The following is a 27,193-nucleotide window of genomic DNA, read 5'->3' on the forward strand; positions in this document are numbered from 1 at the left end:
ATGAATTATGGAAATTCTCTCAAATTTATGCAACAGGCTTAATTTTGAACCTTAGGAAGGAAGGAATCTCCTCCCATTTTCTTTCCACGTTTTATGTTCTTCAAGGTGCTATTATAAATTCTTTGAATAGCGAAATCAGCCATGATGCAAATCATGGAGACGTGACGATTTGCTTGCACTGAAATACATCTACACGATGGAAAATTATGCATACAGCACAGAACTAAAAACAAAAAGGTGAAGCAAACTTTATTTATTTTCAGGTAAAAACATTAACCTGATGGATTCTTGCATATCTGAGAAATCAGCACATGAAACAACTGGACAGAGCATTGCTTACAGGTGCCTTTATCGGTGCCGAGACAAAGGCTGAACTGTTTGTCCCAAGTTAGCACTGGGGGCAGGGGAAGGGGAGTGTGGAAGGAAGAAGACTCTGAACAAAAACTGAGAACAAGGACAAGGGAGAAAAAAATTCTTTTACTCCAACGGAATGAAAACTGCGAATTTTGGTTAAAATGTTACATCAATTCAAAATGCTCTGGTCTTAGGATAATAAATCCCGGCTAGCCTGAGGTGCAGACTTTGTAACCTACACAGAAGGAATGAGCGAGCTTTCCCAGCCTCGGTCGAGAGGCTGCTGTGGTCGCCAGAATCACCGGGTAAAAAGTCCTAGGGTGTCACTGGGAAAAGGCCAGCAATGCCCTACAGCTGGATTCAAACTAAGCTATGAGAAAAGTCTACCTAGCTACAAAGGCTGAGTTATACTGACAATATATTTCCGTTCAATGCGTTTTAAATTATTTCTTAATGTGAGAGAGAACATGGCACAACAGAAGCCCATGGCTAACGAGAATGGAACCAGCGCGAGTGCTGTATACAAAAGAACCGTGTGGACTGCAGACAGTACAGGACTCAGGGAGGGCAATGGAAGGGGGTTGGTAGTGGAAAGCACAGAGCTCTAACCTACTAGACCATATTTGTCAAATACACGTGAGCTTGAATTTCTGTACTTATGTACAAGAGTTGTCTTTGGAGGAAACAAAACTGCAGACTTAGCTCGATGGATACACACAGCCCAGAATTAAACTGCACAGCGACATTTATTGTTTCAGCCTGGAAAAACATCCCTTTTTTTAAATTTCACACAGCAAAGCAAGTTAAAAACTTCACTCATCAAATAAATGATAATTTAAACAAGAACTTGCTAAAGAAACCTCATCACAACAACGTTTTAGGGCCTGATCACTTTTAAGTCCATGGGGCCATTAATGAATATCAACCAAGTGTCTCTTGTATAATCTGCAAGCCGTTTTTCCTACAACAAGAAGGCGTAACATGTTTCCTTGACTCAGGTGATACATTTAGAAAAGAAATCATGATTTTTTTCTTTTGCTGTAACAGGCAGACGCTGCATTTCTCGTTGTGATCAGGAAAGATGGAACGACTGCTGCCCTTCTCTGGCTGCAATCAACAGTTTCTCACGCATTATCTCAATGCTCGAGTAGTCCGGCAACTTAAGATAGTTCACGCACGTCATGACAGAGGGCAAGAAGTCATCGGGGTTTTCTGTTGATTCGAACGTCTTCCGGACAATTGTCAAAGGTGGATTCAAACTCCGGAAGCCTGATGAAAGGGGAAGGAAAAAAGACCAAGGAATTTAATAAGTTTGCAGGGTGCATACGGCCAACTCAGAGGAGAACATTTTCTTAGCCGGGAGAAGAATCCGTCTGGAATCCCAGACATACCCTTCTGCTACTCCTACCAGAAAACATTGCGCTGCCTTGCTGTGCAGGGTTAGCACACACACAAGGTGCTCTTTCTTGCTTGGCAATTAAATCTACACATTCGATACACGTTTAGTGTATGGTGCCTAGTATCTGCTTTATTTACCATAAAAAGCCCTCGCATAATATGGAGGCAAACAGTTCCTTAGGCTTTCTGAGTTTTAAAACAGAGTACCAATTCAACTCCTGTTAGGACTGACTCACTGCTGGGAAAGTAGACTTTACAGTGCATTCTCATCTAAGAGTTTGTAATGTTCAAATGGCCTGAGGATCTGAATTTTATCTAGAAAAGCAGCATTATATGCTCATTAACAATCCTACTTCAATGTGTTTAAGACAGTCCCTATGAATTTCCCTGCTGGTGATGCCTCATATACATTGCAAAACAAGGTAAAAACTTAGAAGCATTATGATATTAGGATAACTAAGAGGCACTATAAGTACAGAATATCCTGCTGTTGGTACTGAAGTATCGCCTGTCTGTCGGACACACACACATACGCACAGAGCAAAGGCATACCCACCTCCAACAGGCAATCTTGGGCTACCTGTCACAAACTGGAGAAATAACCTCTGCTGCTCATTATCAAAACTACTGAGAATCTCAAACAAGAACTTCACAGCCCGACTACAACAGAAATAAATAACCACAATTATTTCATCATATTAAAATACAGTTTTGACTCACCCCACAATGCAGACTCTCACAATTAGCTACACACTGTAGAAATTTAACTATGAATATCTATGAATTCACATTACAGTGCAGTCTGAAATCAAACTGGTTTCTGTTGTCACAGCTGGAATTCAAATGTTGTAACAAGTAAGACTTGTCAGGAATTGTACAGATGTCTCCGTTTTACTACACAGAAAAATGGGTAATGGGGTGAGACCTGTGTTCTCCCCTCTCCCTGTTCATTTTTGCAGAAGTGCTTGAAAAAGAAATCTTTGGGTCCTAAGGTCTTAACAGAAATGAGGCCAAAATATCAGAGTCCCTCCTTTAAAATAGGTAGACAAATTTAGGGCGCCTAGGTGGCTCCGTTGGTGAAGCGTCTGCCTTCGGCTCAGGTCATGATCTCAGGGTCCTGGGATCGAGAACCCTCATGAGGATCCCTGCTCTGCAGGGATCCTGCTTCTCCCCCTGCCCCTCTCCCCGCTCGTGCCTATGCTCTAATAAGTTAAAAAAAAAAAAAAAGTTTAAAAAATTAAAAATATAATAAAATAGGTAGACAAATTTGAAAAGGTTTATAATGTGTATATATACACACATACACACGCCACCAAATTCTTGACCGTAAGACGAAAAACCAGAGGACCCCACTACTTACCTGTCATGAGTATAACCATGATCTGGCCTGCAGCATTCCATCAGCGTCTTTGCATCCCAAGTGTCTGCTTTACTGCCGCACAAGAGCTGATCCAGCTGTGTGTTTACACAACAGTAACAAATTACTACAGACACAGCTGCATAACTCAGTGAAAATTCACAAGACATGTTGTTTTGCAGTATGCCAATATAATAAAGGTCTACATGTGCCAAATCGAAGTATCATTTTCAGCATCACAAAGTTCTGCCTAGGACCTATTTTTATACAATGTGCTCTTCTACTGTATTTATAAAATCCATCTCCTCTTCAACTGCATTAACAGGTACCCTGCCCATTTGCAGGGATTGGGTCCTAGAGAAACCTTTTTATCGCCAACAAAACATACCTGAGACAAACCCTTGGTTTAAGTTTTCCTAACTCTTCTCGTCCCTTTAGAGGCTTTCACTTGATAACCTACTTCTAACCAGGGACAGTTCATAAATCCTCTGTTCCCTAGAAACACAAGGGTATACAGTAACGGAAGCCAAGACCCAGACTACTGAGCTGGAGAGAGAAGTGGGAGAAGCAAGTGGAACAGAGATCCAACAAATGGGCAGCTTGCTCACTTTGTAAAGCGAGGCAGAGGGTTGCCAGATGGTGGCTGGGGTGGCACGGGGACCAAGCGAGCCATCACAGGGGGGACATTAGAAAGCAAAGAAGTGCTCGTGTCTCCTTGGAAAATCTAACATCAGTTTCAAATTAAACCATCTTTTCTCTGGTTAACTGTCCATCTGCGGAATGACTTCGTACCTTGAGAAAATCCAATTCAGGGCATATAAAATTTAGTATCTACTATATGTCACCCACTGTCAGGTACTTTATGCATCCTGTTCAGTAAGACAGAGGTTATCGCAATTTACGGATGAGGCAGGCAGATCACATACGATGACCTAGATAGGGTCACACGGTTAAGTGGTGGGGACCAGAATTCAATTCCAGGAGCAACACCTGCTGCTTTCAATTCCAGGCAACACTCAGAGCCTCAAAGTGTCAGATACACTACCTGCTTCAGTAAGTAGCAAATCAGAGTGGACATAAAAATCATAATGGGGATTACAATGCCAAGTCATTCAAAGATAGCTGGATTCAGCCAGTAATAGCGGTATATTCTAAAGTTTCCACTCCAACAATAAACAAAAGGGATTCCAAACTGTCGCTCCTTTCTATGCCATCTCATCACTAGCGAGTGGTTTTTCAGACTCTTGTTGCACTTAAGAAGGCTGGAAAACTGCACATACGCTCATGTCCCCCTTCTCAAAGGTATCTGCAACACTTCCTTAAAACTTCAAGGACTGACTCCAATCATAAAGCAATGTCTCACCTAATCCAGGAAGTTTAGATTAAAAAAAGAAAAAGTGCACCCTCCTCTGTGTCACTTTCACTACTGTGGACCCAGGGCCCTCCTGGCCAACCACAGTCCCACAGACACCCGCGTCCCATTCCCCCCGCCCCGGGCAGCACCCAGGATCAGGTGACAACGAGGCTATGTGCTCACCATTCACACACAGACGCCACTCCCTAATAGTTAAGTTATATTTAGTATTTATGTAATATAAAGTGTTACATTTATATTATATCATACTTTGTATTTAATACTCTTCTTTGTTCAGGAAATGATCTTTCCCAAACCTCCCACAACCCCCCGCCCCCGTGTTTGTTGTCTGCAACAATCTCTAACTAGACGGCAGAGAGACAGCCCACTAGGACAACTACAGATACACATGGAGTGGAGCAGCAATGTGCAGTTCCTTCTTTTAGACATAAGCTACTCACTTCTTCCGGGTAGAAGTACTGAAGATGACTAAGTGGGAAGACGGATTCAAATCCATCTCTGAAGGAATCAAATTGCCTGGAAACGCCTTCGTTTAGTGCCCAGAATATAACCAGCTGCAAAAAAAAAAAAAAAAAAGGTCTTTTAGAAAACATGACAAGATTTCATTTCTCTTTCCTATTCAGTATGTGGCAAAGTACAGTGAAACATCCTTCCTGATCACTTAAAGGAACAACAAAAAAGAAAAAACAAAACACAAGTTATTAAGTCTCTAAAATACCTCTCAGAAAACTGCATAAAAGATCACTCACGTCAACTTCTACCTGGGGCCTGGCCAATAAGAAAATGTAAAACAACAACAAACAAACAAACAAACCAAACAAACCATGAGCATTTATATTTAGTGTATTTTTAAAATTCATTTATGTAAAATCCCAACGGCACAGAATAGTACCTTACCAGATGAGAAGCAGATTAGAGTTTCCCAAGACGACAGAATGTTAAGAAGTAAAGCTAACGTTTCAAGATTCACAATTACCAACTGTTAAGTGTTTTGAATTTTTAATGTGAAAATTTTAGATCTAAACCCTGAATAAGTTCTTAGAAGCCAATCCCTCTGCAGTGCACCTTCACTTGAGAAAGGCCAACTGTGGAAATGCAGTCACGTGAAATTGAAAAGTAACAGAAAGCACCTGTTATCGGTCCAACATTATCTAGACATCAGTGACTTTGGCTAACCCACTGGATTCAAGAAGTACAGGACATATTCAGATAGAAATGGAAACAAAAACACAAGCATTATTACAAATTATTTTCAGAGAACCTTAATCTGGATGTTAACTCATCATTTACCAGTAGGGTAAAATGTCAGCTTTCTCAAAGTGAGGAAAAGAAGCAGGTAGTATGAGCAGCCAGTTCTCTGAATATTAAAGGGAGTGGGTATCAGTCACAGAACTGCTGGTGACACTAAATTAATACCTGAAGACCTCTGCTATCTACTCTCTTTCTCTACCAGATGAAGAAACCAGAGCCAACATTTTTCAGAGGTTCTATCTAAAATCCCACTGTAGGTTGCTGGAAAACCCAAGTCTGGGTGTAGATGATATTCTATCTTGAGCCCAATGCTCTTCCCACTTAGGTCAGAAATAAACCAAAAGAAAACTTTTCAAAAAGTAGTAATAAAGATCTATATAGGTTATAACTTAAAATAGAATTGCTTTTCAATACAAAATAGTTTTCCCTTAATTTAGCAAATATAGTCAAGAACCATGAATTACCTGAAAGTCTTTGCTACCCCCATAAACTTGTGTGTAAATTCTATCAAGTTAGCTACTTTGATAGAAAGACAAAATGCAATTTAGCAAGAACACAAGTGATGGCTCCTTTTCACTGATTTCTTTTAAATGAAGACAATGTGATGTTATCAGTATTCAAGCTTGAAGAGAGCAAGTAAATCTGAGGTCATTATGAGGCCTCCTGAACTATCAGCCACATTCTCTCAAGTGCAGACGGAAGCTAAGGCCTGAAGAAATGGATGCGACGAAGTGATCCTGGGTGCCAAGGGTCTCAGCTGGGTGGGAGAGACAGCTTCCCTGGACAGGTGCTCCCCCTCTCCCCCCAGAACAGGGCCAACAGGAAGCCCCGTGGCCCCGCACTGGCCTTCTCCCCGAAGGACGCCGCAATTACGTACTCTTAGATACTCCTCTAAATTGTGGATGGTGACTGGTATATCCTTTCCTCCTTTTTTCAGTTCGATGTTGGGAAACCCTGGCAGAGTGAAATCCAATCCTAGATCTTCAACTGAGCAGCCATTCATAGTCAGGGTTTCTAATGCATATTGTAGACTCTCTTTGGTCTAAAGAGGGGGGGGATGAGAGATGTCAAGCACAGTCATTCAGTTGGTTCTGTGTTTATAAAAGATATGCTAACGCATTTTAAGGGTTCCTTCCACTCTTACAGTATTTCTTTTTGTGTCATCATCTACACATGAACAAGTCACAGATCACAAAGGAAATAATCTTAAGCACTTCAAAATCCAACTATTTTTATATGGGGAAAAATAAGATCACTTAAGTGTTCCTTCAAAATGAGATGTCTGTCACTGTGACCATATTTCAAATCAGATTTCACAAAAAGTCAATCGCTTACGCGATGGTCAATTTAAGAGTGGTTACAGAGCCAGACAAACTTTTCTTAAATTCTTTACTAATCTTAATGAATCCAATTACATTGAGTTAATTACCATTCCTTAGACAGGAAACCATAAACACAAATAATGCATTATTACTTGAGTAAATACAAATAATGTACTATCTAAGGAATGGTAATTAACTTTTTCCCCCCTGCAAAGCTCAAGTCTAAGGAACACCACCCTGGAGATTACTCATCCAATGACTTCAGGACTAGCACAACAGCTCTGTATGCACACAATAATGCTTCAGTGAAGAAAGGTTCCAACAAAGCCCTCAAGTCATACTCTAAAGACAAATGTTAAAAGCAATTTGTATTATTCAGTTTTTTAAATGCTTAAGAATATTTAGGCTTATATAAAATATGTATTTTTTTTTTAAGATTAGAAACCAAAGACCAAAAGCAAAACTGCAAATACTAGCTGAAAATGAAGGTATATATGGCATAGGAGGAAGAAGCAAAATGGCTTTCCAAATTGGAAATACCTCCAAGTATGAAATTCCCAGTGGCAACACAGTCCAGGTGCAAGAAATTTGTCATTTACACACTAAAGCTAGGAAGTTCTGATTTAAAATTAGTCATTTTTAAAAAGGAAATGAGGGGCGCCTGGGTGGCTTAGTCATTAAGCGTCTGCCTTCGGCTCAGGTCATGATCCCGGGGTCCTGGGATCGAGGCCCGCATCAGGCTCCCTGCTCAGTGGGAGGCCTGCTTCTCCCTCTCCCACTCCCCCAGCTTGTGTTCCTTCTCTCGCTGTGTCTCTCTCTGTCAAATAAATAAATAAAATTAAAAAAAAATAAAAATAAAAAATATAAAAAATAAAAAGGAAATGAAAGCCATTGAGGATTCCAGATTAATTCAGAATGCAGAAAAGGAGATAGCACTAAGATTAAGGTATAATCTTAATCTGTCCTTCTCTGCAAAAGCCTGTGTTTAGGTCTCTCCCCAGCTTCAGGTGAATCATCTGATGACATCAGAAGGGAGGTCTTTCATTTTACATTTAAGATTATTCTTCAGAAAGACTAGTAATCATCAACGTCGCTCGAATGTTCTCTGCTGGAAAGCTCTCAAAACTGCCCCCTCCCACCTCTCTCACAGATCAAGGTGGTCGCTGCTATTCTAACAGAAAGTCTCTTCTCCCACAGCTACCTAAGAAACAGCTTATTTATAAAGGTTTGCATTATAAAATGCTATCATTGATAGGAATCTAGTATGGTGTCCCTGAGATATTTAAAAGGAATTCACTGTTCATTTCTTCAGACTTTACCCCATTTCCCATGTATCTTTTAGGAATTTATACTACCAAGTTTGTTCCATCTGTATACTTTATATGAAGTGAGGTGCTCCAGAACACCAAATACCACCATTCCTCATGTGCTGGATGAAAATTGGTTCAAACAATAGAGCAGTGTCCAAGGAATGTGGTTTCTGTGCTATGCATTTTATACTTTTAAATTGACAACATGAAAAATAAAGATTAAAGATTAGAAGAACAAATCTCAAAAAAGAGTTGAGGAAGAGAACGGGTGGCATACTGCAAAATGAGTAAGAGTGACAGCCCCAGAGCCAACAGCCTGCGTGTGATTCTGCTCTCCGCCCACGCTCTGGATTTGTGACCTTGGCCGCTTACGCGACCTATTCCCTTTCGTGTCTCACATACAAAAGAGGAATAACAGAAATACCTAAGTCTCCGAGGGGTGTCGTGGATTAAATGAGTTAATATACACGGGGAACAGTGCCTGAGTTTTACTTTCTTTCCCTCTTTTTTGGGGGGCATTATTTATCTAAGAGATGATTCCTAGTAAGATAGCATTTGTTTTTAAAATTTACAAAGTCGGTAAGCATAAAACTGATTCTAAAAATCCTAAGACAATAGATCTTCTATGGCAAAGACGGACTCGGCCTCTTTTAAGTGCCAATTTCTCTTCATAAACAAACTTCTTTCACCAAAAATCACCACCAATTAGTAAGGGAGATAAAATTAATTCACTTACAAATCACCTTCTTCTTTGCTAACAAGGCATTCTAAAATCCCCATCTGCCGACAGCTATTCTCCAGTTTACCAGGAGATGTGACAGTTTACACAATTTATAATATGGAAGTTGATTTAACACTGGGCCACGCTGCCTGCCCAAATATAGCTAACTGAATCTGTGCCACTGTTTTTTAAATACAACTTTGTCTTCTTCTAACATCTGATATAGAACCACTATTAATCTCAGATTGGGTCAAATAATTTTTAATCTCTTATTAATATGTAAAGAATACATATTAATGATATAGAGCTCAAGATTACCCATTCTAATAGAGAAGCCTCAACAGGTATTGCTAAGAAATAGTGAACACCCACCATGACCTTTAAAACTATTTTCCTGAGATCTTTCTAGAAACAAGTGGACTGCTGTTCGTACATTAAGCTATCTTTCTGGAAAAACAATCTGTACTGAGAATAGTTTTTATTGATTTAAATGCTTACTAAAAAAATTCAGTATGATATAGTATCTGCCCAGATACATAATGCCCATCTAAAATTTAATAAATAAGAGCCTTATGGGTTCAAGTCAGGAGTGTATTTCATTTGTCAATCAAGCGGTTTATTTATCACCTGCTGTTTTTATGGGTCATCTTTCCCACTGTGAAATCATTTCAGGTATTCTAACAAAAAAATTAAACTCTTCTAAAAAATATAAAGTATATAAGTAAAAGTAATATAACATAATAACTGGGTCAAATATAACCACTTAACAAAAACCTTATCTTGCAACAGAAACCGATCCACTTGACATTTTTTTTTTTAAGATTTTATTTGCCAGAGAGAGCGCGTGCGCACAAGGGGGGGGGGGCGGCGATAGGCAGAGGGAGAAGCAAGCTTCCCGTTGAGCAAGGAGCCCGATGTGGGACTCGATCCCAGGACCCTGGGATCATGACCTGAGTCTAAGGCAGACCCTTAACTGACTGAGCCACCCAGGTGTCCCTATTTCCTCATCTTCTAAGCTTACCTGGGATTTATCTTGTTCAAGTCTTTTCTTCTGTCTGACAATGTCTTCTAGGTGATACACTGACCTGGCTACAACCGGGTCAATGTCAAACAAATCGTGCGATGTCAGTGAAGTTTCCTGCCTCAGCATCCACTTATAAAAGGGTAAGCCAAGGGGAAGGTCCACCTGAAAGGAAATACACAAAATATTCTAACAGTCACGCTAAGCTTCTAGAATTGCCTCAGTTCTATAACTGACACTTTAAGAGATCGTTTACAAAGGCTGAGTAATAATAACCCCCCCCAAAAAAACCCATTTGGAACTGTTTCTCTCATTATACACAATTGTTCCCATTTAAACCCAATTTGGGGCCCCGATATTGTGAAAAACTTAGTACACCAAAGAATCCTATTTAAACACTGACCCTGAAAAGGTTATCTATTCAATAATGGACATATACTCTCCATAAGGGCCTCCAAACTAAGAGATGTTTCTAGGAATCTTTATTTGGGGTGGAGTAAACTAAATTCCACTGTAGTTTGTATTACTGCAAGTTTGGGGGAAAAAAGAGGTTAAAAGAAGAACCAACTAATTAAAACAAAAAATATAACTTCTAAAATAACTGATTAACAACCCATTCTGTGGGCACAGCGAAACTGTCAGCTTGGAAACTTGACACTAAATGAAAAAAAATGTCTTCTACATACTGACAAAGTATCTCAGAAAATGTGAGAAGAGGAAATGAAGAAAAGCCTGGCAACACTCAGACCTCTGTTAATACTTAGTTCACAGGTTATTTTCCCTCTGGCACTCCAATGATGACTTACTGCAGTTCAGCTCCAGAAAGCTCAGGCTTTCCTAAATGAATTACAAATCTAATAAATACTTTAAAACCACCCTTCACGTTGCCTGATTCTCTGGACCCTCGCTACTAAAGAAATGGTTCATAACAGCACTTCGGCATCACCTGGGAGCTCGTATGAAAATGTGAAATCTTTAATGAGAAAAGCAGCAGACAAAAAGAAGAAAAGAAAATGTGCAATCGTGGGCCTCACCCCTGAGCCACTGAACCCAAATTAGCGCTTTAAATAGACTCTCCATGTAATTCAAATGCACATTAAAGTCTGTGAAACACTGTTTTAAAATACAGCATGGAGTGCAGGGGATTAAGATATTTTCAGAGTACACGGATACAAAAAAATTGTAGACAAGCAAATAATCCTAAACTTACCAATCTGAAATCCATGATAGCCTTGGCCATTAATTTTCCTAAGAAGCGAAACTTCATCTTAACCTTTGCGATGTGAGCTGGCTTAGCCGTCCTACCAAAGGGAAGCGCAAACAGGCCCTGGAGGTTTTGAATATACTTGGTCCCTTCTTGGCTTCCTATAAAATGAGCAAGTCACAAAACTTTAGATGCTATTTCCCAAAACAAAACAAAACAAGACAGGACAAAACCTGGTAACTAAGAACATCTAAGACATTCAGTATTCTCAAAAATCAGACAGATCATGGAATGAAGTCCTCTAGAGCTGGAAGGCTCTCCCTAATTTGATAAAAGAGAAAACAAAGGCTAAAAGTTGGAATTAAGGTCAGAGACCATGGCCCTCTACTAGAAATTCAATCTATTTAATGAATTATAAAGGCCCTTTTACCTGATCTGAAAAACACAAACTGACTGCCTCACAAACCAATCTTACCTTTCGGATTGCTAAGAGTCACTTCTTCACCTCTCCAGAGACCCAAGTCAGCTCTCTGTAGTTCCTGAGATACAAGTGCATAAAACTCCAGTGTAGGCCCAAGACCTGTACCAACCTACAGAAGAACAAATGTAGAACAATTTCAAATTTTCAGAATTTATGCTGCCTTTTTCTTGGGCCAACCTTTTTGAAATATGGATACTAACAGCAACTGTTTATTTCATGCATCATTTCCCAAACTGTCCTGATGGTGCTCCTTCAGGCTTGGTCCCCTGGAACAAGAACAAGCCACCCTTTGTTACTGCCCAGGACCCTCACATTCCCACCATCTGCTTCAGGCTTATATACTGACAACAGTACTGTTGCAGCTCTCACACCCCCGGCGAGTAAGATGGCTTTCTCTGAGGATGGAGCTCCTTCCAGAGCCCCCTTGGGTGAGCTGTTAGCCTGAAACCAGCTCAAATGTCATCTCAGAAGCTTCCTGTTTGCCCAGTGACTCTGCTCCTTTTTCTTTGGGACTTGTTGTTCAGTGACTTCTCACATCACATCACACTGCCACAATTTCAGTATGTGTTTGCCATTTCTCCCTCGAGGGCAACTTTAACACCCTCGGGAGTGCCCGGACACACAAGCAGCCACTGAACAGTGGTTTGCTGAATGACACAGGGCTCAGAGAAGGCCAGACCATGCCAGCACCCACCGGGCTCAGTTAGCCTCAGAGCGTATGTCGGGGCTTCTCAAGCCCCACGGTGCCCTGTAAACTCCTGAGAGCTTTATCAGTATGTACGCAGGGAGATGGTGAGCACGTGCTGAAGATTCTTGTTTGAGAGGTCTGGTTTAGGGCTTGGGCACTGGTATTTTTAAAACTTGCCTTGCCGTGACTGTACACCTTTGAACGAGAACAACTCACGGAGGCTCCCATGTCCACGTTCATACCCTCGCTATTCCTTCACGTTCTGCCAAGACCTACCAGCTCAGACCATAAATTAGATATCCAGCTAACGACAAGTTAATATCATAGTTTGTAGGCTACATCAAACCACCATCCTGGTCAAGAGAACTAGAGTTCACTTAGAGATTATTTGCAAATAATGGGTATTATTTTATCATTACCATAGTTACTTTTAAAAAGTATCCAAACTAGCTTAACAGATTAGATGCAATCCTCCAAATATTTTACTCTAACTTTGCAAACAGTGACATATCGGGTTGGATGTGGTGACACCTTCTGGAACCACCCTTGTTCCCTGTTAGTATTCCATGGCAGTAAATGGAATGCAACCTGCATTTGCCCAGGACGCCAACAAAACCTAAGCTTTTCTTTTTTACTCCGCACATCCCAATCCATCATTCAACACTATTAAGCCCCGCTTTCAAAATATATTCCGAACTGGTCCCTGACCTTGTCTACTGCCAGAGCCTCCCTGGTCTCTGCACCAACACTCTTGGCATCTCCTAGTCTAGTCTCACGGTGCCGAGAGGCCTCCCATCTCACTCAAAGCAAAAGCTCAAGTTCTTCCACGGCCTGCGCGACCTCGGTGACCGCTCCCACAGCTTGGCTCCTACTCTAGCCAGTCGTTATGCAAAGGGCCAGGGGCTTTTGCTTCTCTGTTCTTTGCTAGAGACACCCTTCCCTAAATGGTAATGACTTGCCTCGGCTCACATGTCCTCTTACAGCACTCTATCCCTTCTTCATCGCCATCCATCTTGGTTTGCTTTATTTTTCTTCATCATGCGGCCTAACATATACATATGCGTACGTATGTGGGAAAAAAAAAAGTTCTGTGACGGTAGGAATTTCGTGGAGAGGAAGGAAGGGAAAGAAGAGAGGCCAAAAGGAAAGAACAAAACTGCAGTAACATCTGATATCCACCAGATGGTGCTTTAGAAACAATTTTTCCCCTCCCTTTAGCATAATTACCCTAGGCTAAATAGAAACCACAAATCAGATCAGTCTAATTCCTTCATCCAAGGAATGGGCTGTTATTTCTAAAGGTAAAACAGACTTAAAATATTAAATGGCATGAGTATCACTGTGAACACCTCATCACTGCACACCTGTGAGGGTGGAGGGGTAGGTCACAGCTGATCTGGAAATCCACCCCGTACGTACTCTGGGATGGCCAGTGGCCCTGTCATAGATCAACCTGATCTTTTCGGGCATCTGTTCTACTCAGCCACGCCACTAGAAAGGTAAGTAACTTTGGTTTTGTTTCGTTTGTTTTTAAAGGAAGGAAAAGCATAAAGCTCTAGAAGTAAAAACACAGAAAAATGAGTTTTGACAACTTGTCTGACTCAAAACTTTTGAGTCTTTGCCTTTCAAAAGCTAACACATACTAGCACTTAACATGTGACAGTGTTCTATTGTTAATCAATCTACAACACAGGATGAGAAAGGCCCATCTCTTCTGCCCCTGTTGAGGCATCCACCAGGACTTTACAGAACCCCCCAGCATTAGGGTCAGTCAGCGCTGATGCCAGGCTCCACAGTCCACACTCCTAACACTTCACCTGCCCGAAGCTTGGTCACTCGTAGCCGCAGCCAATCCTGGGGTTTAAAGACTGAGCCCAGAGACTGGTTTACCAATCATTCCCTGTTCAAGATGGGGCCCATTTGGATTTGATTTTTTTTTTTTTTAAGATTTTATTTATTTATTTGACAGAGAGAGAGAGACAGTGAGAGAGGGAGCACAAGCAGGGGGAGTGGGAGAGGGAGAAGCAGGTTCCCCGCTGAGCAGGGAGCCCAATGTAGGGCTCGATCCCAGGACCCTGGGATCATGACCTGAGCCGAAGGCAGACGCTTAACAACTGAGCCACCCAGGCGCCCCTGGATTTGATATTTTGAATCAGAGCTACTCTGAAGTCTTTCTAATGGCCACTTGCAGACTTGTATGGTTGAATATGATTTACAACCTGAGGCTCTTCGTATAAAAAAAAGTCAATACTCCTCCCAAGCTCTATTCCCCAATGATCCTCCTAGAATCTTTTCCATAATTAGTAGGTAGGATCCAGCAATGAAGATTATAAAATTATGATTTTTGTATCAGTAACTCAATCCTGATGACCTAAGAACAATCAATGTGATGCTATTCTGAACCTGTTTAGGTTCCATGTGAGATGCAATTTGAACAGAACCATGAAGGATGCGAGAGGGAAGGAAAGACATTCCTGGCAAGAAAAAAATATATTGGAGTAAAAAAGTAAAAATCAAAGTTAAAATAGACTCAGGAAAAGAAGTCAGCTGGAGCAGAGGTCTTGCAGTTTCATGAAGAAGAAATCGGAGCACGTAAACATCTAAAAACCTGTATCCTCTGAGCAAGAGGCACGATCCTGATCAGGGTGGATTCAAAAGACCATCCCAATTTCTTATCCCAGCAGTCAAGGCCTCCACTCCATCTCCCTCTGTCCCATCACTTCCAGAGCATTTACTCCTGCCCCTCACCACCAAGCCCAATCCTTTGCTAGAGCCACAACCTTTGGTCCCCTAATTTTCTCACTCACTTCCATTAAGGTATAACTCTGTGACCCTGCCGCCCATACACTCCTGGGACGGTAGGACTTGTCTGAAAGCCTCATCCACTTGATACCTACGCCACTCATCAGCCATATACATTGTAATCAACTACACGGTAATCCTTGGACTACAGGAACTCTGCCACAACCTGGATCCCCCAGCCTACTGTATACCTCCCAGGTCACAACTACTTCAAGTTTTAATTTTCATGACTAAATAACACTCAAAATAACTTTTCAAAAGTCTTAATGAGATAAAAATGCCTAAGAAAAATCAAAATCATAATTAAAATTCCTTGGATAACCACAGGTAATACTGCAGATTGTTAGAGGCTGTACTATAACTCACATTTTAAGACAAGAAAACTGAGGGGTCTATAAAAGTTTTAGAAGGCCAAACATTCTCAAGTTTTGTCTTAAAAATATTGAGGGGAAAGAGGGAGGAAAGTATCCCCAAGGACTCAGTATTTCACAGTTAAAATATAGAGAAAACCATTATTTGAATCTTTTGGTGGACTGTCCAGGCTGTTTAAAAGTGCGTCAGAACAAGTAAATGACAAAGGTGAGAATAGAAAGGAAGTAAAATTGTATTTTCCACAGCTGACACAACTGTCCAACAACACAGCGTAGCAAACTGCAGCTCTGGCCCACTTCCTGTTTTTGTACCATCTGCAAATCTAAGGGTGGTTTTTACAATTTCAGTGGTTGAAAAACCTTGAATAATATCTCACCACATGTGAAAATTCTATGAACTCCAAATTTCAATGACAATAAAATTCTGTTGGAACACGGCCAGGCTCATTTGTGTAAGTATTGTCTATGGCCACTTTCCTGCTTGTACAACAAAGGCAAAATGGAGTAGTTGCGAGGAAGACTGTAGGGCCCACAACCCCTGAATGTTTACTATCCAGCCCTTTACAGAAGTTTCCCAAACCTGGGTTCTGCAATAATCCTAAATGATCTATTAAAAAGTTATTAGAACTAATCATTATCAAGGTCACATAAAATAAGGTCAAGATTTAAAAAAATCAACTATTTCTACAAACTAAAATAAGGAGAGTATCCTTTTCAACATCATCACAAAACATGAAATTTTGGGGAGAAATTTAACAAAATATGCACATGGAAGACCTCTCTAGACTTAATAAGTGAAACTGCAAGAGAAAGATGGAAGTCTACATGGTGTAAGAACTACAATATATGTCAATTTTCTCCCAAACTGACCAAAATTCAACACAATCCCAATCAATATCCCATGAGAATTTCTGTAGATACTGACAAGCTGATTCTAAAATTTACATGGAAATACTAGGGAATGGAGAATAACCACAACTTTGACAAAGAAAAAGTTGGGAGGACTCACACTACCTGCCTTCAAGACTAACTATAAAGATATAGTAATCAAGATAGTATAGATTAATAAAAAAACAGAAAATCCAGAAACAGATCCAAATATTCACAATCGACTCGTTTTCAAAAAGAGGTGCCAAGGTCATTCAATATGGGAGAAGTATGCCTTTTCAAACAAACGGTGCTGGAAAAATGAAACAGCCTATATTTAGAAAAAAGGAAAAATATCCTTAACACCTTACTTTATGCTATATATAACTAAAAATGGATTATAGGCTTCAGTATGAGAGCCAAACTATAAAACTTCTAGAAAAACACATGGGGGAAAAAAAATCTCTGAAAACCAAGGGTGAGGGGAAAATTTCCTGGGATAAAAAAAAGCACAAACCAGAAAAAAATCTTTTGATAAATTGGATTTCAACAAAATTAAAAACTTCTGCTCTTCCAAAGACATTTCATGAGGAAACTGAAAGATAAACCACAGACTGGAAGAAAATATTTGCAATCACTTATTTCATAAAGAACTTGTATCCAGAGTAATAAAGAACTCTTAACAACTTAATCATAAAAAAACACGATGATGGAAACGTGGGTGGACACTTCTCCAGAGAAGATATATGAATGGTTAGTAAAACAATCAGAAAAATGCAGATAGAACACAATGAGATACCACTGTAAACCCCCTGGAATTCCCCAAATTAAAAAGATAAGACCTGAGGGCTGGTGAGCATGGCAAGCAACTGAAACTCACAAGCTCCATCACTGGTGGGAAGGGGAAATGACAAAGCTACTTGGAAAACAGTTTGGTGTTTCTCATAAAGGAAAAACATATCTTACTAAGTAACATAGCAATTCATCCCTGAAGAATTTACCTAAGACAAATAAAAATATATGTCTATACAAAGACTTGTACCCAAAGGTTCAGAGCAGCATTATTCATGTAAGTGTCAAAATCTGGAAACTAAAATGTGCGTCACCTGGTGATGAACCATTTCCTGAAGTATCCATACAACAGACTCTTATTATTTGTGATAAAAGGAAACAAACGATACCTGCAACAGCAAGGATGAATCTCAAAAGCATTATACCAAGAGCTAGAAGAGTAACACAGATGGCTACATACTGTAGGATTCCACCTCCTACGGCATTTGTAAGAAAGACAAAACTACAGGACAAAAAATAGACTACCAGTTGTCTGGGGGTGCAGGTGGGGGTGCGAACCACAGAGTGGTCTAAGAGAGCAGTTTGTGGTGATGGGATTTTTTTTCTTGATCTTGATGTGGTAGTGATTCCAGACCGAATACATCAGGACATTACAATTTGTACAACTAGAACGGTACGTGTTATAAGTATGCATCTTTTATACAGGTTATATCTGTGATTTTTTTAAAAGCAGTTCAAACATTTTGAATGGTATGCTTAAAACACCCTTTCACTTTATCAACCTAACAATTACACAAACGTTTGCTCTTATGCAAGAAAAAACCCCGTCTTTTCCTATACAACTTAAATCTTGGAAACTGGAGAGCTTCGACCTTCCAAGATCATCCAAAACAGAGCAAATCTCCAGTTTCTAGATAAATTTCCCAATTGTCTTTTAGAATTTCAGAGGACCAATGAAGTCTTATTGAAGGCACAAATTAAGTCGAAAACCATCCACACTCATGCGCTCACCTCATTTTCATACTGGATTTCTAACATGGCCCGGGAGCTACCCAGATCTTGCATCACAGACTCCGCTTGCTTCAGCAGCTCCTCTCTGTTCACAGTACGCTAAAAAACAAAGTACAAATGTGAGGAAACGATGCTTATATTATACTTTAATAATAAACAGGTGGCATTTCTCGCAGTGCAAAAAAAAAAAAACAAAAATCAACTGTTAAAAGACTATTTTTTAAAAAATTTGAGAGCGCGCGCACGAGAGAGTGCGCAAGTGTACGCTCGAGTGCGGGAAGGGGCAGACGGAGGACAGAGAGAATCTCAAGCAGACTCCAAGCCCAGCATGGAGCCCACCAAAACCAAGAGCTGGACACTGAACTGGCTGAGCCACCCACACTCCCCAAGACTATTTCTATAAAAGGCACACCTCAGAAAAGGTTAAGAAGTAGCTGCGTTGCTACAAACATGGACAGCAAAGCCAGGAGTTAAGTGTCATTATTATCAAGTTCAAGGTGGAGAAGAAAGGCTATCTGTAACCTTGCCAGACAGCAATGCAAGTCAGAGCTGCAGCTGCACGGCATCTCCCTGGGCACATTTACAGTTACATACGGAGAGATGGGTATGGGGGTGGCAGGTGAGACAGGTGAGCTGAAACCTCCTGGCCCCAACCTGCAGAGATCCTACAAGCACAACTACAAACATCTACTACTGAGATTCATGGGGACAAGACAGGTCCCGCTAGATTTCCAAACTCTACCAACACCACCGCTGACACAATCCTAATGATACAAATAAAGATAGAAATAGAAAGGCTTTGAAGAACAGACAAAAAGTGTTAAAGGTTTTTTTGTTTTGCTTCTCATTCCTTCTAACCCCTCTTTTAATGTCATTACTAATGGCTCTCAGGAGTCTTGGAGTTATAGGTTTTGGAAAGACAGACTTGAGTAAGAATCCTCAGCACAAAAGAGCAAGATGAACAGAGACATCAGAAGTAAAAGGCGGTGCATTGTCAGAAATGGAGGACGGGGTCCCCGCTGGAATGGCTCAGAGTGGGGCGGTCATAGCTCTGAATGTGGAGCCAAGGTTGAGAAGCCCAGGAAGCTGATAACAGCAACACGGGGGCTGACTAGGCCCCAGCCGCGAATCCCATCAAGAATCTCGTTTCGGGCAGCAGGAAACAATAGAGGCCGTGCGTGCGGAGTGAGCGCCCATAGCCTCCCCGCCCCTCCCGCAACACTCGACCCTGGGATCCCCCCAGCTTGCCTGCCCTCCATGGCTGACAAGGAAGCAGCCTTTGATGACGCAGCAGAAGAACGTGTGATCAACGAGGAGTACAAAATATGGAAAAAGAACACCCCTTTTCTTTACGATTTGGTGATGACCCATGCTCTGGAGTGGCCTAGCCTAACTGCACAGTGGCTTCCAGATGTAACCAGACCGGAAGAGAAAGACTTCAGCATTCATCGACTTGTCCTGGGAACACACACGTCAGATGAACAAAACCATCTTGTGATAGCCAGTGTGCAGCTCCTTAACTATGATGCTCAGTTTGATGCTTCACACTACGACAGTGAGAGAGGAGAATTTGGAGGTTTTGGCTCAGTTAGTGGAAAAATTGAAGGATCTCGTTTCGGTCATCTCTGATCAGTTATGTGTGAAGGGAAGAAAGTGGATCTGGTTAATTCTACGTATTGCATAAAGGATCAATTATAAAAGGGAGGCTACAGTGTGAGTTCCTAATTAAAAAAAAAAAGAGAGAGAGAAACCTTGGTGAGAGAAGACAGGATTCTTTCTTGGCACAAGAGTTAACGGCAACTAAGAAAAAAAGAACTGTAGAAATTATTTCAGAAACGGGGGAAAAAAGGACTCTTAACTGCAGGATGAAGAAGAATCACAGACAGCCTGGTTTCAAGAGCTTGACAGGAAAGCCCGGCTGCTCCAGGGAAGAAGACAGACAAGCGGAGAGACAGCTATGACTGAGGGACGGCTCTGCACCACCAGGCACTGCTCCCATGCATCACATCTTTAGTGTTCCCATTGCTGTCAAAAGCTCGGTGCAATTTACCTTTACATATTTTGGGGGAGAAACTTACTTTTTTTCTATCCAATCTAGGTGCAACTCTGCTATCTTGAGAATCAGACTGGTTGATTTCTGGGTTGGTATCAAGTAATCTTTGCATTGCTCGGTCCCGATCAAATGCAGTTACATAAAAAAGCATTTGCCGGGTATCAAAAGGGAAGAAAAATGGGCTGTAAAAAGACGCAACACAGATTATCTGAATTAGAATCAGAAACCACACAAACCCCTACATTAGAAACAACTTTTGCTATGATACAGAAATAAGAATTATAAATAGAACCAATAAAAACGGTCTAGGCAAAAACTAATTTTGAAGAAATTTCGTAATTCTTGATGAAATCTCTAAGTGATCAAGTAATAATGCATTAAGTAGCTTTTCTCTGTGAAATATGAAGTTCAACTATTAAAAATCCTATACTTTAAATCAGGTCTATTCAAGATCTTTAATCTACCCAAAGACCTTCAGGAAGTATAACCTGTCTAGCAAACCCTATTTTCAAAATACGATCACCGCTTCGTGACACTGCCAAGCCATCCCCGTACCACATACACACAAATAATAAAAATGGCTTTACTAGCTCATGATTTTCCTCCCAGCCCCGGCATTCCTAAGTCACTCAAACCAGCCCAACAGCCATCCTGATTTCCAAAGAAGGAACTCCACGGTAATATTAGGTTCTACTGCCTCTTGATGTAGGATTTTGGAAGTTCTTGACACAGAACAGCTAAAGACACTTCCTGTGGTGATGCCAATATTTACCATCTGTTCTGTCCCACATGGGGAGCCACATAAGGATGTGGCTAATGTGACTAAAAACTAATTTCTAATCTACTTAATTTTCTTTGATCTAAATGTAAATAGATGTATGTGGCTACTGACTACTGTATTGATCCGTACAGTTCTATAGTCTCTGAGAATTTAAGTCTGGACCCAAACAGGCTCAGAAAATCAAGCAACTATACCTTTGGAGTCCAACTTTATGAAGACAGAGGATTTTAATCTCTTTAAATATCCTTGCATACTTTCCTATTTCATATATATATATAGACACATACTGTCACAAGTAGATTTTATATTAACCCCAGCTAGAGGCGCCTCCTCTAGCTAGCTAGCTACACGAAATATTAAGCAAGCTGTGATCAAATATATTATTTAAACACATTCAAATAGGTTCAGCGAAGACCGTTTTTGAATCAAAATATATTAAGACCAACACAACAGTAACACACTCCCAAGCCACTATTTCAGAAATGATCATCTTACCAGGTTTTTCCTAGTTCAGTAAGCCATGTTGGGATGTTTCCTGTCATGATTACTAAAGGATCTTGAAGCTGCCTATTTGCTTTTGCTGTCAACTTACTGTTAATAAATTCACTAGTTGGAATAATCTCCTTGCACATTGCATTCTGTAAAATGTTAAAAAAAAAAAAAAAGGTCTACATGTAGTAAAACATTAGGATTATATTCACTAACTCTTTATCTCCAAAAATGTATGCAGAGTGCCTAGATTTCACCTGGTTACCAACATAACAATATATAGCTTCTCACTTTAGTGTCTCAACCTAAACGACAATTTCTACAATGCATAGCTCAAATACCACAACCCCTACAGGCCACTAGTACTGACCCAATCACTGATGTGACAGCTCATGTGTTGTGCAAGGTCAATTCTGTCATTCTTCCCTATATTATATAAATGTCAAAAGTAGCATTCAACTTTCACCTGACTTTTTACTTAACATATAGTTCAACTCAGACAAATGAACTTTTGCTTAAATGTACTGAAAGAATTTTAACTATAAATTCACACTTGTTCTTCATGTTGTAGCCTAACTTGATACAAGTCACAGCTAGGAAGAACACTAATCCAAGAATGTAGGCCAGCAACAAAAAGTGGGGGAGAAGCTCCAACTGGTGAGTACGCTGTATTTCACTGGGCTATGATCCCTACATTTAACTGAAACATTTGGTCTGTTTCTAGCACAACAAAAATTCATCAACCACTGACAGAACTACAGGTAACGTGCCATGCACAACATATAATGGGAAACTCCATAAGCAGGCCACATTACTCACATCATACAAGTAATACCAGTATCGACTGATGGCATGTAAAACTCTTAAAAGAAGAATCACATCTAATGACGGGTCTTCAAAAGTTATATTTTCAGGTGGTGTGGATATGAGGTAAACTTCTAAAGGATTTGATACCGATGGGCACACTCCATCTAGAGGGCAAAAGATCAAAGGTAAGGTGTGATCAAAGTTAGAAAGGCTGTGCCGAGGAGCTGGTGTCATCCATCACCCCGAAAATAGTAACCACAAGCTGTGAGGCTCTAAAGTTTGGTATCCCTCTAGAGTATTGATAGCTTGAACATTTTTCCCTTTATCTTATGCATAAATCATACAGGCTTATGCAAATGTTGCTTTCCTCCCATATCCAAATACACTGTAAAGGAGAAAAATGGACTCATTTCCCATTTTCTTCTTTTCAACAGAAGCCAACGGCTAAGAATAAAACGGCCAGAGAAGAATAAAGACAAAATATTTAAATTTAAGTTCACAGTTTTATATAAATTCCCTGGATTTTTAATTTTTATATCCAGCTTAAAACGGCCATGTAAAATAGACAAATATTCCCAACTGTAAATCTTAGAAGAGATTTGGTTATCTAATCCAAGGCTTAGGATAGGAGAGATTGTGATAGTTTCCAAGGGGATCTATGATTCTTCTCTTCTCAGATTTCACTAAGTAATAGCTTGGGCAGGGGGTCATGGGTTAAAACTGTTGCCATTTACTTTTAGGAATTAAAAATCACAACACTATCACTACCATAAAAGAAAGGGCAATTTTTAACATCAAAAACATAGACATAAAAACCTCAAAATAAAAACCCTTTATAATAGAACTTAGTTTTATGAAAAACAAAACAAAACACTACTATAATCCTGGCAAAACTTTTCATTCCTCCTATAATTGTTAGATTATTATAAATGACAAAAGTGAAGGGCCTGCCTGACCACGATCAGTCTCTTTAGTAAGTGTGTTCTACTAATTAAATTTGTTTTAGCCTTCATGAAAACAAATTTTTCACGGAACAAGTATGAGTTTTTCCCAATTTTCTTCCCAAATTTAATTTTGCAGGTGCTAAATTTTTTATTTGCGGTAATTTCATCTTTTCTACATTATATCCAAGGGTTTCACTGCTAGATATAAATCGCTCCTTTAAAACTTCCACAAGAAGGCTACTGCCCCGCGGCAATTTGTTTTCCCTCCCATGTATGTACCAACTTACCATGCCATAACTCATCGTGCTTTTTTGCATTTCTAGGGGATGTTTTTGTTGGAGCTGTTTGGGCTCTTCCTCTTTTACCACCAACACAATCTTTATTACTTTCTTCATCCTCTCTCACGGGTTTGTACCTAAATTGATTGGAGAGTATATAAACTAAATGTAGATTTTAAAAATAAATACTATTCTACAGGGGCCAAAGTGTGACCCACAGACACCAGAGTTACCAGAACTCTGAGATCTATCCTGTTTCTCCCTACTTATGGATTTGGAGAATTACCAATGGCACTGTTTCGAGAAGAGACCACAAAGAGTACACTGTCCCAGGAGGGGCCACCTGAGGAACTCTGAGGGTGGTTCACAGAAGAATGGCTCTCTTTATTTATTTTTTTATGTGGAGCCCAACGTGGGGCTTGAACTCACAACACTGAGATCAAGACCTGAGCGGAGATCAAGAGTCGGCGCTTAACCGACAGAGCTACCCAGGGGCATACCCAGGTGCCCCGGAGACTGGCTCTCTTTAAATCTAAGTAGTGGACATTAACAAACAATGCAGAAAGCTGCATCCAAATGCCTCGAAGGGCACAGAAATGCCAAGCTTATTACCTAAACGAATGTAATTTTCTGGAGATGTTTTTCTCTTAAGACCTGAAATGAATCTAAAGAGCTGACTTAAACTATGATTATTGCCCACGAGCACATGTTTTCTAGGAGACATAATGAAGGCAAATACACACGTACACATGTGTGCACATGCATGCATTCACGTACACAGATAAAATATTTGAAGTGGCTTTTAATAATAAAATGTAGGATTTGGGTCCCCTCTCCTTATGTAAGCCAGCCATTAATATGAATTCCAAAACACACAAACAACATATTGAAGCTGATGACAAAGCAAACGACGTCAGTTTCAGACTTGCCATATTGTATGAGTCTTTGTCCAAATACCAGCTCTCCCCAGAGGGTTGCTCTCATCGTCTGTGGACTCCCGCTCGTCCTCGGCCTGGATACTGAACTGCCGGACTGCCTGATACACGGTCATATTATACGGTAGCAAATGCTCTCCAATGTAGAACTGTAGCCTGTGCCTTACATTGCCGGAATTTAAGAACTGAGCGGCCTGAATGAAGCAAAACAAAACCCATTTAAGCTCAAGGACCTGAACTGTGTGCATGACAACATGGTGAGAATAGCACCCTTACCAGAGACTCGTCTATTTCCTCGTCAGAGCCATCATCGTCACTGTCTTCATCATCTTCTCTTACTCTTCCATACCCTGAGGACCCAAGAAGGCTGTTAAACTCCTAGCAATTGTCCAAGGCAAAGAAAAGCCCACGCGTATTGGTTAAACTAACATACTCTTAGAAAAACGTGTATATTAAACTGTGACCTATGAAGCAGAAAGAGCTAAGAAAATTGTCACCTACTACATTAGGTTCCAACAAGATAAATGAACGCATCACTGAAGTAAGCCATCAACCCCTCCCAAGTGTATCACGTTTCCACAGGCTATGTAGAAAATGAATGATGGGAACCCAAGTTCCCAATGCTAGGTTTTAACAGAAGCAGCAATAGACAGGGAAATCGTTTCCACATTCCCTAATATTCCCAGTCCAATGTACATATAAACACAAAACACACATATAGGGAAAGTACCTCTAACTACAAGGTATCTCTCGATAGCTTGTACCAAAGCCAGGGGATCGATCTTGACCGGCCCGCCTTTCCACTGCTTCACATTCGCACAGTCTGGATGTCTTTGTAACTGGCATTTTAACTGATGTGTGTTGAAAAATTTTAAAGCCTGTGATCCTCTGTTGAGAGAAAAGCTCAAGATAATTTGTGAAAAAAAGTTATTCTATTATTTTCAAAATCAACATACTTTATTCAAACAAAAGCAAGACAAAACAAACTGCATTTTCTTAAGGCACAAAATAAGCACTTAGTTATGTAAATAGTCAAGCCAGCAATTCAAGTTATTTAGTGAAAGTTGTTATAAAGTTAAAAATAAAATAGGGTGTGTATGCATGCATATGAAAACATTAATAAATCATCATTCTATCTCAGACGCTGTGTATGCATGCATATGAAAACATTAAATCATCATTCTATCTCGGTCATACGGGGAAACCCATGTGAGCAGAAATCCTCACCACTGAGATTTAACTATTTCTCTAGACTAAAAGTTCCTCAACCATCTTGAGCATGCTCACTTCTGCAGTATTTTGCCACTGCCTAAATTCTATGGCTTTAAAAACAAAGGAAAAAGCCCTCTTTTTTGCTTTCAAACATTTCTGCTACAAAATTACTTTAAAAAGTAACCTTTAAAATTTACTTTGCTACATTCATTTGAATGAAGCAGTTTGATAGCTAGGCCAGTCTAACCCTGGTAATGATCTTTAATTGCTCATTTCTGGAAATGGCTGACAACAGTGGGACACAGACACGCTTAAAATGCAGTTATCTGTAGGATTCCATAAGGCATGCAAATAGGAGTATAGAAAAGAATATTCCATTAGACAGGATATATACATACGTAAACATACGTATTTTATACAAATCTGGGTTAAAATGAAAAACTTCATGGTTTTCTCAGGCATAGATGAAAATGCCCCTGTATTTCATAAAATTTTCCAGGACAGGATAATGATCAAAACTGATTATCACATTCTGTATTAATTTTCAAAGCCAGAAAAAACCTTAGCACAACAGATCCCTTCATCTGTCCAATAATACATAGTTTTAATTCAATAAAAAATCTGTATGTTTTCAAAACACATCAGATTGTGTATTTTAAAATGAAACTAATTTCTTATTTTGTAGGCTTCTAGTCATAATATTCCAGAAACTTTGTAAACATCCCGTAAAATACAATAATGAACTTTCACAGTGCATTCTTTCTGTAGCATTTCATGAGTCCAGTAAAACTAATACAGAGAAAATAAGTTTCAATGAAACAAGAAAACTTCAAAATATACACTTATCTGTTAAAACCCACCAAAGGTATAACCACTTACATCACAGGAAATCACATTATTGCACAGAACGCAAATATCTGATTATGCATATTTATAAAATTCACAGGGAGAAGCAATATATATTAAAGTTTATCAATTTAAGGAACACTAAGCCTCTTACAGCTTGTCAACACAGTCACTGGCTTATATATTTCCAAAACATCACATTTAAAACACATGGGGGGATTTTAAAGGTAAAAAGTGGTTTTCTTCCGTCATTATAACCAAACAGTCTTTGGGCAGCTTAAGAGGTTACCAGACCTCTTGCCGCTTTCCCTCAACAAAATGAAGCGCAGGGTCCAACGGCAAGGGTATGCACAGGCAGTGATCCTTACCTGCCTCCAGTCCCATTTCCACTGGGGAAGTCATGTACTTTGACTGGAAACTGCTCCATCTGGCTGAGGCAGTTGTTCATCTTGTGAACTAATGCCAACAAAGGTGCATTACCCACTGGTTCTACTCTTCCAATGGGCTCTTCTCCAGGAAGCTG

At 40.1% G+C, this 27,193-nt stretch overlaps 1 protein-coding gene across 21 annotated transcripts in view; it reads right to left on the reverse strand.

Annotated features, from left to right (window-relative positions):
- Window positions 1–224: 224 nt before the first annotated feature.
- The window catches only part of TRIP12 (thyroid hormone receptor interactor 12), a 138,556-nt gene continuing 111,587 nt past the window's right edge, over window positions 225–27,193 (reverse strand). For 13 of the 21 annotated variants that reach the window (XM_027589292.2, XM_027589299.2, XM_027589297.2 and 10 more), the window contains 17 exons: window positions 27,039–27,190; window positions 25,343–25,515; window positions 24,889–24,962; window positions 24,607–24,806; window positions 23,687–23,814; window positions 22,468–22,619; window positions 21,655–21,797; window positions 20,404–20,560; window positions 18,326–18,424; window positions 11,789–11,903; window positions 11,320–11,474; window positions 10,110–10,274; window positions 6,613–6,777; window positions 4,925–5,038; window positions 3,113–3,207; window positions 2,309–2,412; window positions 225–1,623 (listed from right to left, as the gene is read on the reverse strand). In XM_027589292.2, the coding sequence (XP_027445093.1) occupies window positions 1,427–1,623; window positions 2,309–2,412; window positions 3,113–3,207; window positions 4,925–5,038; window positions 6,613–6,777; window positions 10,110–10,274; window positions 11,320–11,474; window positions 11,789–11,903; window positions 18,326–18,424; window positions 20,404–20,560; window positions 21,655–21,797; window positions 22,468–22,619; window positions 23,687–23,814; window positions 24,607–24,806; window positions 24,889–24,962; window positions 25,343–25,515; window positions 27,039–27,190 (2,388 nt within the window). In that variant the 3' untranslated portion in view covers window positions 225–1,426. Of the gene's footprint in view, window positions 1,624–2,308; window positions 2,413–3,112; window positions 3,208–4,924; window positions 5,039–6,612; window positions 6,778–10,109; window positions 10,275–11,319; window positions 11,475–11,788; window positions 11,904–13,441; window positions 13,528–18,325; window positions 18,425–20,399; window positions 20,561–21,654; window positions 21,798–22,467; window positions 22,620–23,686; window positions 23,815–24,606; window positions 24,807–24,888; window positions 24,963–25,342; window positions 25,516–27,038; window positions 27,191–27,193 lie in introns of those variants that run through there. The other 8 variants (XM_027589301.2, XM_027589295.2, XM_027589294.2 and 5 more) reach the window with 4 other exon arrangements.

This window comes from Zalophus californianus, chromosome 3 (assembly GCF_009762305.2).
Source record: "Zalophus californianus isolate mZalCal1 chromosome 3, mZalCal1.pri.v2, whole genome shotgun sequence".
NCBI classification, from domain to species: Eukaryota; Metazoa; Chordata; class Mammalia; order Carnivora; family Otariidae; genus Zalophus; species Zalophus californianus.